This window comes from Tauraco erythrolophus, chromosome 12, assembly GCF_009769465.1.
Source record: "Tauraco erythrolophus isolate bTauEry1 chromosome 12, bTauEry1.pri, whole genome shotgun sequence".
Lineage (NCBI taxonomy): Eukaryota > Metazoa > Chordata > Aves > Musophagiformes > Musophagidae > Tauraco > Tauraco erythrolophus.
This window is the reverse complement of record NC_141476.1, coordinates 24,303,245-24,320,726: the sequence shown is the minus strand read 5'-3', so window position 1 is coordinate 24,320,726 and position 17,482 is coordinate 24,303,245. Positions and strand designations below refer to the sequence as shown.

The 17,482-nt window shown below is 42.9% G+C and overlaps 1 protein-coding gene across 1 annotated transcript in view; it reads left to right on the top strand.

Annotated features, from left to right (window-relative positions):
• The window catches only part of BICD2 (BICD cargo adaptor 2), a 96,119-nt gene that overhangs the window by 62,185 nt on the left and 16,452 nt on the right, over window positions 1–17,482 (top strand). Inside the window, exons 3-4 of the mRNA XM_086619333.1 lie at window positions 14,174–14,326; window positions 16,765–17,217. Coding sequence (XP_086475459.1) covers window positions 14,174–14,326; window positions 16,765–17,217 — 606 coding nt within the window. The remainder of the gene's footprint in view (window positions 1–14,173; window positions 14,327–16,764; window positions 17,218–17,482) is intronic.

Sequence of the window (17,482 nt, the reverse complement as noted above, 5' to 3'; positions counted from 1 at the left end):
CGCGCTGCTCAGCACATTACAGATGGCTGCAGATGGCAGCTGTTTCCTTCCCGCCTTATTATTTTCATTGAAGTTGATTTTTATACTGACAGCTTCCTTTTTTTTTCTTTTTTTTTTTTTATAAGAATGATGAGAGCTGAGTATTTTTACAGAAAGGAAGTAGTGTGTAGTGTTTGTATCCATTTGAAACATAACAAAAATCCATTCCAAAGAGGATGAATTGTCGTGGAAATTCAGTTGATGTGCTTTGCACGTATTCAAGGAGGCATCTGCTCATGATTTCTCTATTGTTGTGCACTGATATATTCAGAGGAAAGATGTTAACAGCAGCGTTTCTCTTGCTGTAATGGCTGCTGCCTGGAGACTCTGTGTCCAAAAGTGGATTAATACTGAAAATTTTGAACGCTGTGTGTTTTCAGATTTCAAAGAAATATTAAAATAAATTCTTGTTCTTCTGACACTGTAAAACTCTAAATACGACTCTCAAAGTTTCAATTAGCAATTAAGATTCCATGATACGCTGCTGTGTGGGAATTAACCTGGTAGCACGCTTGTCGGGGGGTCTCGTCGTTGTTGGGTTTCAGTTAAGTTGCTGGGTGCTGGTGGGTGCTGCAGCAGTAGCAGGATGAGCTCCTCGCGACCTTCATGACGACCTTCATTCTGCCTGGGTTTCTGACCAGCACGGGCAGTGGAAGGAGAAGGTCTCTTGTATGAAGCTGTAATCTTTTAATAGATGTGAAATCAATACGCGATTGGAAGAGTAGCTAGAAACGCTCTAATCAGTGAAACAATGGCTTGAAGTTACTGTGCAAACTGTTAATTAAAGATTTTTTTTTTTCGTGCTGAGTGAAAGCTTCCGCTTTGCCTGTGGTGTGATTTTTAAGATGCGGAAGCAGGAGAGTGCTTTGTTTGCCTGTGCTCGGCAGTGCTGCCATGGAAGTAGGTGGTCCTTGGCAATCTATCCCAGAAAGATTGCTTGCATCAGATTGGCTCTTTTTTTTTTTTTTTTTTTGATAGGAAAGAGCCTGTACTACAGTATGCCTCAAAGCAGTACTGTAATACGCTTGGAAAAAAATTCCTTTGTTTCACCTAGTAATTCTGTACTGATAAACTGACTCAGAACTGCACCCTGAGATTTATTTTCAAGTCACGTGTGGTATGTTTTAGGAATGTGGCTTGTGACAAACCGTCGCTTGGGCAGAAGCACAAAGAGCCAGCTCGGGGATGTGCCTGTAATACCAGAAATAACATTGCTGTGCTGTTGCTGCTCTTGCAATTGTATTAAAATCCTTGTGGTTTTTTTTTTTTTTCACTATGTTTTCATTTTCGAATTTGTGTGGATGTACTTTACTGATACTCCTCTTTATCTTGGTTTTTTTTCAGGTGACATAAATTTGGGGCAGTAATGTGTTGACCTGATTTAGTGGAGGGTATCCCTGCCCATGGTAGGGGGATTGGAACTAGATGATCTTTAAGGTCTTCCAAGCCAAACCGTCGTATGATTCTATGATCCAGTGGGCATTTATGGGGAGCTGGGGAGGGAGACTTAATACATTACCACCCCATCTGCAGATGAAGGAGGAGGTCCAGATTTTAAGTGACATGGATTAGTATTTTCTCTCTTTATTTCATTAGTGAGCGTAGCGAACTCATTAACCCCTGCTGCCTTTTAGCATCTGACTGCCCAAAGGGAGGTGTCTGCTGCTCTGAAAGTTGAGCAGATGAGGGAAGCCCAGGGTAGTGGGCTTTCCCTGAGCCCAGGCTACCTGTCCTCTTTGTGTCGGACTGGCACTGGTATGAGCTGTTCCTGACGCACAGGGCTAAAGGGGAAATACTGAAGAGAATAACCAGGTATTGAGTAATCACATGTGAGGAAATCCAAGCTGCTTCTGCCTGGGGTAGCTTAGATCTGGGAGCCAGGAAGGTATCCTTGGTTCTTCTCATCTGGGTTATCCTGACCCTCCATTGCTGTGGAGACTGAAAAGACTACTGATTTCACCCTGATCAATAAATGGTTTGGATCTGTTTTTCGAGAATAGCTAAGGAAGTTCATGGTGTTACAGTTGTGTGGCCAATGTGAAAATGTCGCCCTAGGAGCGGTATTTGTTGGGACAGCTTATGGCAGACCAGCAGTACCGATGCTTGTGACCGCACGGGTGCTGACAACCGCTGCCAAAAAGGGGATGCCACCACTTCCACTGTTGTGGTATTTCACCCTAAAATGGAGAATCTAGAATGGAGACTTGCCTGGTTTGTGTCATAATGATGGCAGCATATGTTCTGATGGTTATTTGAATGTAGCTGTTTGATCTGCACGATGTCTCAGCCATTTGAGTTCGGAGGAACTTAGACAAAAGCTCTTGTGACAGGAAAAACTAGCGTGAGGTCAACGAACATAGCTTTTTTTCATGACGAGAACTCTTCTGTTTCACTGCTGCCAGTTTTGCCTACACGTTGATTGTTATAAAGTGTTATTTTAGTGCGATTTATCAAAACAGTTGTTAGGAAAATAATCTTTTTTTTATAGAAAGAGGGCAGTGTGTTACTCTCATATGGCCAAAGACCGATTCCCCCCACGCCCCTTGCTTTATGGAAATAGAAGTCAGTGGCCTTATAACAGGCACAGGGCGTGCTCTTTGAGTGCACAAAGAGTGGCTGTGAACAAAGCAGTATCTTGCTAATTACTGTTATACAGCTTCAGTGTACCGTATTCTGTGTGCAGCACTTGGTGCTCCATCCAAAGCGTGTCCTGCAAGAAGAGGACTGCTGTGGCATAAATACATTCAGAACAACTTACCCAGCGGTGGTTTTGGCTTTTCAAAGCCTCTTGTAGCTGTAAGATAACAGTTGAGAGGCAAAGGAAACATCTGGAGATAGCATTTAGTCATTATTTGACGAAGATCCAATTGCTGTGTCCCCACATCTGTCTATTTCTGCAGTACAAGCTAGATGTAACACACTGTCTGAAGTACAGCTGTGAAAAGGGCAGGAGACTTCATGGTTTAGTCATCGTATGTATGAAATAATTGTATTAAGTCATCAGAAGGTCATTAAAATCTGTCCTGCTAACTGGTAAACAAGGCTTCTGAAAGAAAATATGAGCTGCCTGGGTCCCACTCCTGTTGTAACCTACAGTTTGGCTGTTGGAAAAGGGAAATGCAGGTTGGGATATGGCAGCAGATGGGGGCTGTGCCCATACTGATCTCCCTCTACTTTGTTCTTGCTTTCCATCCCTGCTCACTTGATCTTTTCTCTCACCAGAAGTTCTGCCTCTAGTTCAACATGACAACTTCATTAAGAAAAGTTACACATGGTGACTTCATTATGAAAGTTTGCACTAGAGACACTTGTGATTCATGCAGTCTGTGTGCAAGTTGGTATGTTGTATGTGAAGCGTCACTAGAAAATGTTGCTGGTAGATTAGAAAACAACTTTGAACTGGGATTGCTGTGTGATCCTGGCTTGGCAGCATGAACTGTGCTAGAGCCTGACTATGCCAGTGTTAGAAGCTGTTCCTGCAGCCAAACAGATGAAGACCCTGGCTGAAGCTGACTGTGTGAGTGAAGACTGGTAGGACTACGCCATTACGTGTGGGTTTTGGCTGGGGTAGAGTTCATTCTTTTTCATGGTAGCTGGTATGGGGCCGTGTTTCAGATTTGTGCTGGTAACAGTGTTGATAACACAGGGATGTCTTCATTACTGCTGAGCAGTGCTCACACAGAGTCATGGCCTTTTCTGCCTCTCCCACCACCCCACCAGTGAGCAGGCTGGGAATGCACAAGGAGTTGGAATGGGAACACAGCTGGGACAGCTGACCCCAACTGACCAAATGGATATTCCACACCATATGTTGTCATGCTCAGCATATAAAGCTGGAGGAAGAAGAAAGGGGAGGGACATTTGGAGTGATGGTGTTTTTCTTCCCAAGTAACCATTATGCTTGATGGAGCCCGGCTTTCCTGGAGATGGCTGAACAGCTGCCTGCTGATGGGAATCAGTGAATGAATTCCTTGTTTTGCTTTGCTTGAGTGCATGGCTTTTGCTTTGTTTATTAAACTGTCTTTATCTCTGCCCACGAGTTTTCTCAGTTTTCTGATTCTCTCCCTCATGCCACCGAGGGGCGAGGGAGCCAGCGGCAGTGTGGGGCTGATTTGCGGCTGGGGTTAAACTGTGACAAGTTAGCAGATCCTGCTCAGGAAGAATAAGAGTTAAGATTTCTTTTTAATCCAGAATCACAGTACAAAGCTTACTGTGTCCATCAGTTGTGTAGTTTCTTACAGCTGATGAGCGCTCAAGTGTTTCTGACTGCCCCAGGCAGCAGAGGGAAGGCTTTCACGATGCTTCCAAACACAAGGGTAGACCTGGAAGCCATTCCTGTGAGTTGGACTGGGGACGGATGTCACTCCGTGATTGGTACCATGTGTCTCTGGTCCTTGGAGCTGCCAGGCATCTGCTTTACCTCTGCTGTACTCCAGGAGTACTATGCCTGTAAAGGGAAAGCACCTATTTTTTTTTTTAATCTGTCCTCATTAAGGCTCCCATATGATATTGTTTAATATTACAGGATTTTCCTTTGTTCCGTGGCATTTTCTGTGAAGTACCACTTCCATGATCTAAATGTATGCAACATCTTTCCTATACCTCTGCTACTTACAAAGTGGTATCATAGGTATCTTTAATTCAGATATATAACTCCTTTGGGATTTAGTTCATTAAAATTGTTTGAAGTAATGGCAGAGCTCTAAGCCAGTGGCTTTGAGGTGATCCTATCTCGGTAGGATTGTGTAGTGTAAACTAAGCACTTTCCACATCCAGGAGGTGTGGCACCGTGTGAAAATAGGCCACTAATGCTGGGAGTATAAATTTAACCGCAGCTTTCATCTCGTGCTTTACATATAAATTAGTTATGGCCAAATTAAGTAAGCAGGAGACCTCTAATCCTTGATAGCTGTACTAACTTCACCATTTTGTCAATGTTATTTTAATTGTAAATTCTTCTAAGCCTGATGGATTTGTGGTATCTGGTGCTGAAGTCCCATAAACTTGCTCCTGGCCTGCCGCAGCGCTACGTTAGTGTTAAACGTGCCTGAGAAAGACCGTCACTGCTGGAAATGGCTGATGGAAACTTTAAAATAGGCCTTTAATATTAGAGTAAGAAATATGAGTAAGAAAAGAAATGATCCTCCAACAGACCTTGTAACAGAGGAGGGCAGGCTTTAATTAACAAGAGAACCTTGTACTTAAGATTATTGAAAATATGTGGTTTGTGGACATTTCTGATGAGGCAAACTTAGCATGGATTTGCAAAGGGACATAACAGCAGAGTAAAACTGCAGGTTTGGGCTGCGGGCAAGAGGCACAGAGCACAGCGTATGGTAATGCTTCTCTAATATTGAAGTGAGAGATTTTTGGTTAATAATTATTACTGATTAACAGAAGGATGTTAAAATTTAAAAAATAAAAAAAAAGGAAAAAAAAAATAAGAACCGAAAACCAACTTGACCAGGGAAAAAGCATTTAGAAGTTATCAGCGAGCTAGAAAAGGTGCTTTGTGGAAATGCTAAAACATTAGACTTGTTTTACCTCGGTTAGGGACAATCAAGATTATTCAGGACGTTGATTGCCATGTTGACAAGGAAAAGTCTGATGGCATTGGAAGGGATTCCCGGCCGCGTCCCCACCAGAGTCGCCGGCTCACCACTGCTGCTCTCCTGAGCGCGGATCCTGCTGGTCGGTACCTGGGAGCGTCGGCAGCAGCTGCTCTGCCAGACTTCCCAGCTCGGCAGGAGCTGGAGCGCGGGGTGTGCGGGGCAGCACGCTGCAGCTCACCCCTGGCCCCTTCGGCGCCTGTTTGGGTCCAGAGTTGGGTTGGCTCTCTGGGAGAATCCCAGCATGCGGGTGAATTGGCACCTCACCAAAAAAGTCGGTGTTCTGAGGAGGGCTGTTGTGGATACGTTGTGAGCCATGTTCCAGCAGCGTGGCTGCGCTTGGGAGGAGCTGAGATGAAACCAGAGATGTTGGCCAGTCTCTAGATAGAGAAGTTAGTCTGCGTTGAGTTTGCTGCCAGATTACTGCAGTGGGCTGCGTGTGTCTGACTCTCCTAAGACACCTGGTGCATTGGAGGAGTCCAGATTGTATCTTTAAGTTGAGAAATGAAACCCTGAGATCTATCGAGGGTCTGAAATGAGTTTCAGCAAATCACTATTTCGAAGTTTGCTTTGTGGTCTCTTGTTCTGTAACCCCTTGGAGCTACCACAGCTTCTCCAGGCAGAGGAATATCTCACTTGCAGATTTTAGTACAGTTTTCTGTTAACGAGTGCAGATACAGGGGATGACTGATTTTGTTTATTAGCTTTTTATAAGCAGTCTGAAGCTGAAATATAAAAAACTATGTTTGATGTCACAGTATACTTTTTCTTCTAATTAAAAGTGACTTAGAGCTACTAATTGAAATAAATCTTTGGTGCTACATTATTCCCCTAAGTGTGGGCTGTAGATGAAGGTGCAGAAGAGGCACTAAAGGCTCTTCATGCTTCTTATGGGAGCCTGGCTGGTTTATTGTTTGTTTTGTTTTCCTGGAAGTGTGCTTCATCTTTCCAGTCCCTTGCTAGTTTGCATCCAAAGGGAGAACTACTGCAGTTGGAGCTTGAGTTGAGATATTCCTGAGGTACATCCGAGCTCAGCTATTCCCCAACGGACGACATCCCTTTGTCCTCCCAAAGCTGGGGGAATGACGGGCAAGCTGTTGCATGCCGAGGGCTGTTGTCTCCGTTACTGAGCTCTTTTCTTCCTTCTCCTTTCAGCTTGAGGGAGGTTTGTTGAAACAAACTCAAACTTGTTTCATTAGCATCTGCAAATACAAACACAGCACACAGAAGACCCTCCAAAACCTGCTAGCTGAGGCTCGGGCAGCTTTCCCTGGGAGCTGCAGTGAGCGAGGCTGCTGGTGAGCATCACCCATCTCTGCAGGCGGTCGCCTGGGGACGCTTTGGGTGGCAGGGACCCTTGGTAGAGCAGGGCTTGGCTCTACCAGCTCTTCTGGAGGTGAAAGATGACAGCTACCCAGAAGTTTATTGGCAGGCCTTGGAAGGGTTAAATGTTTTCCTTGTGGCAGTGAAGGACTTGGAAGGATGCCAAGCGTTTAGATTTGAGATTTGAAAAGCAGCTGGAGTTTAACTGCTCTTAGCAAGCAATTCAGTGCAGGAAGGGGGAGACTGTAATAATAACGTTACACAGTGCCTCTCGTAACGCTGTCCTTGGGTTTGTGTCAGCATTTTCCATCCAGACTCCCACGCTCAGCTGGAGCTGAGGTGCAGAGCCCAGGGCCACCCGCTGCCCCGGCACTGCAGGGCAAGCCCAGGGCTCCGAAGAAGTGCGACTGGGAACGCACAGAGGGAGTGACGTCCCCTCTTCTGCTCCTGGAGCTCAAAAATGGCTCAGTTTTATAGGTGATGAGGTCATTGTTTGAAAATGAGACCATTAACAGTAACTGACTTATTCCAGTTTTAAAATGGGATATTTCGGATGGATTTTAAAAAGCTGTCCTCTGATATCAGAGCCTTACCAGTGCCCCCAGCTTTTGATGACAAGGCTCATTCCAGTCCTCCCAGCTTCTCCTGCACCATTGATCTGTGTGGTTCTGTGAAGACATCTCACCAGTGCCAGACACCTCGTGTTTAGTGCCCGGTGGACTACTGGGCAATGACCACCAATTTGGGGGGGCAGCTAAAGCCTGTGGGTTGAGGGGAGGTGTGTTTATCCCTGCCTGGGTTCTCAGCGTGCAGTCGGAGAGCATCACGAGAGCAGGGCTGGGTTCTTACACAAAGAACTTCAGAGTAAATGGCATAGTGCTTGTCCCAGCCATACGTGCGCAGGTGTCAGCCCTCGCCGTGACAGAGGAGGGGTTTGGAGGATGTGCTTTGGCTTTGACTCTGGGTTGGATCAAACGTGTGAACAGGTAGTTAGCAAACAACATACTAAGTAATAGGACATACGTATTGTAGCAAGACCTACTGCTGACTAAGTAGCTGTAAGAAATTTAAATGGCTCCAAGACATGCTGTAGTAACTGAGTCTCAGCTCAGGTCTCTCTACTGTTGTGCAGAAAAGTAATCCATGACAGTGCATTTCTTTGTTCTCCGGTGTTGCAATAAGCCCATCCTTAATGTCACAGCTTCACAAAGCTTTTTATTTAATGGTTTGCAAAAACATCAATAAATGTTGAGCTGAGTACATTAGCAGGGTGGTACCCCAGCATTAATCACAGACATACGCATCCATAGTAAGATGCTTTGTCATGGGGTAGGCGTTTATGACAGGACAGGTTAAAGAAAAAAAAAAAAAAACCAACACAAAATAAATGAACAAAAATTGTGGTAATGACAGGACAGGTTAATGAAAAAAACAAAACCACAAAATAAATGAACAAAAATCATGATAATGACAGGACAGGTTAAAGGGAAAAAACACCACAAAATAAATGAACATAAAACCAGGCAATTGTGCATATTTCCTACCAAAGCTTCAGGGTAGCTATGTGTCTTCCAATGTTTCAGAGCTCTTGGGAGTGTTATGTAGAAGTTATGATAAATAGCTAGTATGCTTTTTTCCCCACTTTTCTGTGAGTTGCACATATTCCACCTCTTCTTCCCTGCCATCTCTGGATTTTTTTTTTTGTTCCTTGCAGGATACTTGTCATGGAGTTCAACCTGACTGTGCTTGGGAACACTGGGCATGTCTCATGCGAGTTAGAGCTCTTCAGATCTTGTCTCCTAGTCCAAAAAATAAAAAGTGAGACTGCAGCTTCTGCTAGGAAAAACAAATAAGGTCAGATTCACTCAGGGGCTTCAAATGCATGGAATGGGTATACGCCTGGCCCAGGTGTAGGAAAACCTTGAAAGGGGAGAGGTGAGGAGCTTTTTCAGTAAGTTCTTTTAGCATTAGCTGCAGAACAGCACAGGTGCAGTGTTTGGGAGGCTCTTTAATTTATTTTGTTTGTTTGTTCCCTGCCTCTCCACCTCACTGTTCCCAGCGTGAAATAATATTTCAGAGAGGCACCTGGGGAGGGAGACTTTGGCTGGGATCTGAGTCATCTCTCTCTTGGTTTTTGGTTGGTTTGGTGGGGTTTTTTTTTTGGCTTGGTAATTTTTTTCTGTATGAAATGTGATTAAAGCTTGACTTTTGAAAACACATAAACAAAACACTGTTTTTTCTAAGTGACTCAGTGCTCCACCTTCCTCTTTCTTTCCCTGTCAGTATCTACTTTTCGTAGAATCATAGACACAATAATTTTGCTATAATTTCTGGAAAATGCAGTCCAACTAATGCAGACAGTGACTTTCTCTACTGGTTGTGTGGCTGTCTTTTGCAATATTTCTTTTGAACATGTTTGTGTTGTAAAACACTGCTGAGAGCACGCTAATTTTTCTGTTGCTTATAAGAAGTAATTTCTTAGTAATTTCACATGCAACATTTAGAGAAGAGAACACAGGTGCTGGGTACAGTTAGAAAAACCAAAGATTTGTATCCAAAGGATGGTCCATTTCTGCTGTACAGGGCCGGAGATGGATATCTGCGGCTCATAAACTGAATTAAAGAATAGAAGCTGTGATAGTTGAGTCACTCAGTGACTGTCGTATGTCAGTAAGAATAGTTGAATGCTGCACAAATGTCATAAACCAATTTTGGGTGGTAGTTGTTGTATGTTTTTATAGCTAGAGAAAACAGCTATAGGTAGAGCTGTGCCTGGCTGTCAGTCTCCACCAGACTTATTTTCATTTCCTGGCACTCCATGCGTGGGATACGCGTGCGGATTGTGATATAGCTGGAATTTTATGCAGCCAGCCTTGTAACACAGCTGATCGTCCTTGCAGTGGTGAAAGCCCAGGTTTCCAAACCTTTTGTGCATATACAGTGCACAGTTGGATCTAATGGAACTTTTAATCTTTTTTCCCCTGCCAAATATTAGTGCTTTGTTGTATATCTATAATAGAAAAAAAAATATTTAAGAGCCTATAACTTGAGAACTAGGGAAGATTATTTTCAGTTTCTTACACGATCAGTTTGTCTCTGTTCTAGGAGTATTTTGTATCCCGGCCCTTACTTACACTGTTATGGGATACTTTGCTGCAGGACCCCAGCCCTCATACGCGCAAAGGAAATGCAATTAAAGTCAGATGGGCAGATGTGAATTGTGAATTTCACATATGACTTGCAGCTACTGGTCTTTGTAGCCTAAATAATGAACCTTGTTAGTTGTACTAATGTCTAGTGATTGACTTGATTTTTTTTTTTTTTCTTGTGCACAGAAAAGCTTTATGCTCTATATTTTGAGTTCTTGATTTCCCCAGTGATACCTGGAGTAGATGATTTATCTTTGAGCTTGGCTCTTCTGGAGTGACAGCTGTGAGTATGAAGGCAGTGTTCAGAAAAACATTGGCTGAAGTGCTTGCTTCAAAAAAGTGCTGAACAAGGCGCTGAGTTATGTATCTGAGGATTAGTCTTCCCAATTTTCATGCCAATATTTAATTAAATGTCTAAGAGATGATGTTTTATTGATTATTTTGGTGGACTTGGTAGTGTCAGGTTAACGATTGGACTTGCTGATCTTAAGAGTCTTTTCCAACCTAAATGATTTTATGATTCCATGAGTTTCTTCTCCCCACAGAAACAGTATATATGAGTTGCCATCCTTTCTGACTGCACTGTATTGCTTTTGAAGAGTCTGCATCCTTTTTTTTGCGAATCCTTCCCGTGAAGAACACGAGAAGGAATGATCATATCGAGAAGTGTTTATTGCACGAACCGTTTAGTCTAATCCTAGAATTAGTAATAAACTTGGGCAAACTATGTTTTGGCTCTTGATGATGATAATAATGACAGGTAAAATTAGGTGTGAGCATGTTTTACTACAGCGGAGAACTCGAACTGACCTGTCATGTCATGAGCTGGTGGGGTTCAAGAGAACAGAAGCTGTGCTGAGGACACAGCTTCCCTGGCAAGATCAGCCTCTGGCCAGGGACCTGGAGGTGGAACTCCGCTTGCGCTGGGCAGTGCTCAAAACAAAGGAGGGAATCGGCTACCTGAGACTTTTTTTTTTTTCCTCAATTGTTTCAATTCTCAGGGTCAAATTATATGTAACTTTGTTTGCTAGAACAGCAGGTGCTAAGGAGGAGGCTCTGGCAGTGCAGAAGGGCAGTGGTTGTGGTTTTGGTACACAGACAAGGGTGGATTCAAAGTGGTCCTGAGGAAATCCTGGCTATTTTGAGCACCGGTGCTGCTTGGAGGGGCCCCTCACAGAAGTCTTTGAAGCAAAGCTGAGAACATAAAAATGCTGAAGAGAAGCTCTCTAGGAGGAAGAACAGAGTGATCTGTGGCTGTTAGATCAGGCAAGATCACTTTCAGATCATAGTCTTCTCCCCAGGCAGGATGGATGGGAGGCTTCTGCGTAGCGGGAACGTTCTCTGGGTTGAGAAGCTGAGAGGTTTTGTCAGGTAGATGAACGCTCAAGAGGATTTTCTGGTACTGATATTTTGTCAGTGCTGTGTGATTCGCTCTGGGTGGAGGTGTGACTGTATAGCTGAGCGCCTGGCTGGGCATGCCTGGTGTTCCAGCTGACCTTCTCCCCTGGGCTCAGGGCAGAGGAGGGAGGAAGAAGCCACTAAGCCACCGAAGCGACGAGTCACAGAAAGGTTCACGCTCATCCGTAGGTCAGCTCACTTCTCCTGTGCCCTTGAGGAGCTGTAAAACACCACCTGTGAGAACATGTGCGATGTGTGTGTGTGTCTGCCTTCAAATACATGAACACCACTTTCTCTGTGGGTAGTACAAAAATCTGGTCAAGGAGGGATGCAGTAGCCTATTCCTGCCATGTGGTCAGTTATATGAGATAACTTGGCACCCAGTTTAACCTTGCAGCTTGCAAGCATGCTCATTTATTTGACAAGAAAATGCTAAGAGCAAACTGAATGTACAGCTTGCTAAACAGCCCGTAAATCTAGGTTATATCTTCCTTCCCTGGTCAGGAAACAAGGGAGCTATTTTTAAACCTGGCCTTCCTGTACACGTTGGAATAGAATGATTTTTTTTCTTGTGCCAGACTGAGCACGACAATACTTTCACATTAAATAATGAACTCTTACTGTTACTCTGAATTAAACAGGCAGGATTGGACAGAAACCATTGTTTCTCCAGAAAAGACCGGCTGTGATGATTTCTCCAGGCATTGACCTCAGCAAAGATTAGATCATCCAGGGAGGAAGAGAAGCAAAGCAACCTATAATAGTGGGGAGAGAAGCTCGCCAGTATTTTTGTGGGAGGTCTTCATTGCACTTCACTTAACTCGGGAATGGGGGAAATTACAGATAAGATCTCCTAATTTGTATGAAACTCAGTCTGATGCAAGAGCCTTTTGCAATCCCAGCTGTTAAACAGTTTGGAGTATCTGGCTGGAGGCTTTCTGCCAAAGGCAAGAGGTCTTCATTGCAGTTGTTAAGGAGAAGTTAAGATGTGACTGTCTCAGCCCGTAGCCTTAAGTTACCTGCTGGGAATCTTTCCCTGTGGCCCCGGGTTTGTGCAGAGGTTAGAGCCAACGCTTGCTCAGGCATAGAGTTTGGGAGGTGGCAACTTTTCCTTGGCATTGTTGTTCTGCAGTGTCTGGTTTCAGCAATTAATGTTTGTTTTAGCTTCTCAGCGTGCTGGGAAGTTGTGCTTTTCTCTTCAATACTAAAAATAAGCAGACCAGTTTATGTAGTCTAATCTCTACCTGACATGTGAGGGAGCTATAACTTAAATTTATTGGTTTTAGCAGTTGCTGGTGATCCGGGGTTTGTGTTCAGAACATGCCAGATTCAAGCCTTGGCATATGCTCCCGCCGCAAACATTCCCTTTATCTGTGAGCTGTCTGCAGGTGCCAGTTGATACCTGTTGTGGTGCTGCTGTGTGTTCCTGCTGCATGCTTACAAGAGGACTGAGACCGTATTTTACTCATTGCTGACATCCTTATTTCTAACCAGAAGTGGAGAACACTAGGGAGCCTGAGGTTGTATACCAGCTGTCTTGGCCAGGCTGCTGGACAGATGAAAACATTGCTCTGAGATACCGTAACCCAACCAGCTGAATTGATAGGCTGCTGCTTTCATGAGCTCACCTTTGTTTTGAGCCGATTCAGAATCTTCTTGAAAACCATCCTGTCATTTCACAGGTACAGCTGCTAAAATATCTGGATACTATTTTTATAGGCAACTATACTGATACTTGAAAAATTGTTGGGTAACAATATTGCCTGTTTGCCCATCTCTGAAGGTGTTTCTGCTAATGTTTTAGAACATATTTTTCACTTTGTTTTAATTAAGTATTTAAAGATGTGGCTTGAAGGAAAGTAACGTTGAGAGCAAGTAGAGCAAAGTACAGTGAGCCATTCACATAGCTGGATATGTGCTAGCCCAATTTCTTTGTCTGTGTATATACACAAAAGATCTAAAGATCGTACTACTCCAATATATTGATTTTTACTTCTTATCTATCCCAAAAAAATAATGGTGGCATTGGGTTTTTTGAAAGTTTTTCTTTAAGGTCTTGCATGAGTCTTAGGGCTGAGGGGAGGGAATATTTTATAAGTCAACCACAGTTGCTATTTCTTTCTACCTGGGATCTTGGATGTCATTTGAGCTTTAACTCAGTGTCTCTCTCCAAAAGGATTTACTGGACTGTATTTCCAAATTACTGCACTGGGCACAAAGATAAGGTCTGTTGAAAAGCAGCGGCAAATACATGTCCACATAAGAACGTCTGGAGCCATCTGAATCTGTCTTTCTCTTGTGAAAAGGCCCTTCTTGTTTAAGTGTTAACAGATACAGATGTTGACTTCTGATCTGAAAAACTTTCTTCTGTTGTTTGCAGCCAGTGAGACAACATCCATGTGAATGCTGCTTTCCCTGCTTGCTTATTAACTTTTCTTTGAGTCAAGGGTGAGAATTTGTAAGAGAAGCAAGAAAACAAAATGTAGTTATTGCAAAAATGGCTTGGTTTTCTGTAATTTCAGTTCCGGTGGGAGGGGAAGAGTTTCTGTTTAAATAGAATCTCATTTATTAGTGCACGTAAGGAAAGATAAAATTTTGAAATTTAATTGTAGCTGACCAAATCGCCATCATTTGGGGGTTTGTTTGTTTTTCCAGGTCAACCAGAATGTGGAGCTCCAAAGGGCCCGTCTGCGAGATGATATTAAGGAATATAAATTCCGAGAAGCACGTTTGCTGCAAGACTACACTGAGCTCGAAGAGGAAAACATCTGTCTCCAGAAACAAGTGTCTGTCCTAAAGCAAAATCAGGCAAGTTTTTTCAAAACAGTGGGCATCACTTTGGCAGCACCAGTTAATTCCTGCGTTACGGCATGGTTCTGTCTTGTTTGAACATCCAACCACTTCTTTTCCATGTTTGTACTGCTTTTGAGATTGTGAGCTCTCTCTTTTAGTACCAAGAGTAGTCCTAAAGTGTTTAAGTCCTTTCTGGCTCTGTTTATACACAGTCATAAGTCTTTATTGCTTCTACTTTGACCTCCAAGTCCTTCCATTGCCTTCTCTTTCCTTGGAAGTGAAGTCTCTACCACTCTGCTTTGTTACTGCTTTAGTCTTTTTGCTACACCAGTTTTTCAGTGTCTCTTTGGGATACTCTCTATCCATCCATCCATCCATCCGTCCATCCTCTTCTGCAGTATCTGTAACTGGGTGTGTTTCTGAACATAGGTTTTTATTGCTACTTAGTGTTTACATTCTCTCTCCAGTTCTGTGCTCCTTGTTTCTTCTCACTACTTTCATTAAATGCAGACTGCTGCTGTGGTAGCTCTGTACTGTCAGACCTGAGTGACTGCTCATCTAAAAAGCCACATTTCATTGCACGGTTCCAGCTATTACCAGAATTTTAGAAAACTGTATTTTCGAAACAAGAATTTCCCTATCGTTTGTGGAGATAATTAGATTAGAAATGTGTTAATTTATTTTCATCTATCAGTTGGGGACTTGCTATTTTTATTCTTCAGATATCTATCAGTCCCACTGTAGAACTAAAAACTCAGGGTTCAATTGAGAAAATGGTGTAATATTCCTGAAATGAAAGCTCTTGAAGGAAACAGTAGTGTTAATAGCATCTGTTGTAGGAACCACATAGCAAAAGCTTATGAAGATTTCCTTCAGATCTCCTCCGGCGTTCAGAATGAAAGCTGCCCTACCACGTGAGGTATTTGGGATACTGAATGTATTTAATGTATCTCCAGGTGAAACTCCATGTCAGTGTTTATCACTGTGGCCCCACCGATGTGCCCAAAAGGGGGTGCCAGCTTGGACCTGTTCTCACCCGAGTACGTTTGGTCTAATCCCACGGTTTTGGGTGCCCTGACATCATGCGGTAGGGATGACAGGGCTATTACGTTTTAGATGCAGACTGGAAGAGATAGTGATCTGGTAAAATCCAACCTATGTAGTTGATTACTTTTGGGTTTTACCTTTTTTTTTTTTTTGTCTCATTCATTGTATTTGGAGGAGCAAGCGAAAGTTCCATGTTCACATTCTAAAATAACAATATGGAAGAATGCTGTCATTCTGGGCTGAGCCAAGTTTGCCCTCAGATGCTATCTTATCAGTTGCTAGTAATTGCTGGCTACAGTGTTAGTATTCTGGAAACTTTGAAGATAGACTGCAATCTTAAATATGTGAGCTTAGTGGCCATATGTAGAACCAAGAGCTAATTCTTTTCGTGGCAATGGATTATTTTGTTTTCTACCTTGTCCTAATCCTAATTGATGAATTTTATGAAGTTTTAATTATCCCACTGACGTAACTAAAAGAAGCCATCAAGTTTTCCTAGGCTTAACTTAGAAAACTTGATTAACATGATTGGTTCGTGGTTTTTAAATTGAATAAGGTTCAGCACTACCAGACTGGTGTATCTTGACGTCTAAAATTCCTTGAACAGTTGGCAGAAATAAATAAGGTCATATATCATGTGGTATGTTTTCCTTTCTTTCAAGGTAAGGAACAGGTATTATTATTTTCTTTTTCTTCTTCCCCGAAGGAATGCAAAATTTTACACTAATGATTGGTGTTCGTAATTTCAGTGCAAGAGAGATTTAGAAAAAAATGCAATTTTACAGGTAAAAAAGTATAGTATGCCATCAGTTTTCATGTAGCAGTACTGTGAATCTGAAGTGTAGAGTCTGAATTGTGGAGCACTCAAGATGTGCTGAAATGATGACGACAGAAGTGATAAAACATTTTATTTTGAATGTGTAACAGCAGAGTTTGATTGCTCGGTGCATCCCAACAGCTTTAAGCCCAGTAGCACAATCTAACAGTAGTGCAGCAGTGTCAGAAGCACAGCTTTGCCATGCTGGGTTTTGGAAATGTTGAGCTTGAATTTGTGGGAAGGTTGGCCAGGTAATTAGTTCATCAGAGGAAGAGTTTGCATAATGTGCTAGGAAAGCCTGTTCTGCGATGCCTCTGGATCCCACGCTGCATCTCCCACATGTTTTAATTAAGCTGGAATAGATGAGTTCATTTGACAGTTTGCTTAGAAATTTTATTCAGTCGTCTCTGTGAGGTAAATTATGTAAGAAGTGTTTGCAGTCACAGTGCCAAAACCAGACCCCAGAACTGAAAAAATTATTCTGTTCTCACCATATTTAGTGAAATCAAACGTTCAAAAGTAAAATTACTTGGTGCCTTGCAAGCAGACGTTTTCATTAGGGATTTTTTTCCCCTCTGTTTGTCTCCAGGTGGAGTTCGAAGGCCTGAAACATGAAATCAAAAGACTCGAAGAGGAAACTGAATTTCTCAACAGCCAGCTGGAAGATGCCATACGGCTGAAGGAGATCTCGGAACGGCAGCTTGAGGAGGCCTTAGAGACGCTGAAGACGGAGCGGGAGCAGAAGAACAACCTTCGTAAGGAGCTCTCTCACTACATGAACATCAATGACTCCATGTACAACAGCCACCTGAACATCTCTTTGGACGGACTGAAGTTCAGCGATGAAGCCACAGAGCCCAATAACGATGAGATCATGAATGGATTCGAACAAAACTGCCTCAGCAAACTCAGCAATGGCAAGAATAGTACATCAACGCCGAAGAAAAATGAGAGCTTCCCCCCAGCCCCAAGTCTGGTTTCAGATCTTCTGAGTGAATTAAACATTTCTGAAATCCAGAAGCTGAAACAACAGCTTGTACAGGTGAGTGAGTTTCCTGAACAACTGTGTACTTCCAAATAGCTGCTAGAGTTTGTTTGGAGTGTGATTTCAGCCTTTTCAATGTCTCACATGGCCACCATACGGTATAAACTATATTTGTAAAGGCTCTGATTGATTTAGAATTTGAGGATGTTACATGTTTGTCAGTGGAAAACCACAGCTTCTTTCTTTCTTTTTTTCTTTCTTTTTTTTTTTTTTAATGCAAAGCTAGCGTTCATGTCCTATGTTTGGAAGAAAGTTGTAATGC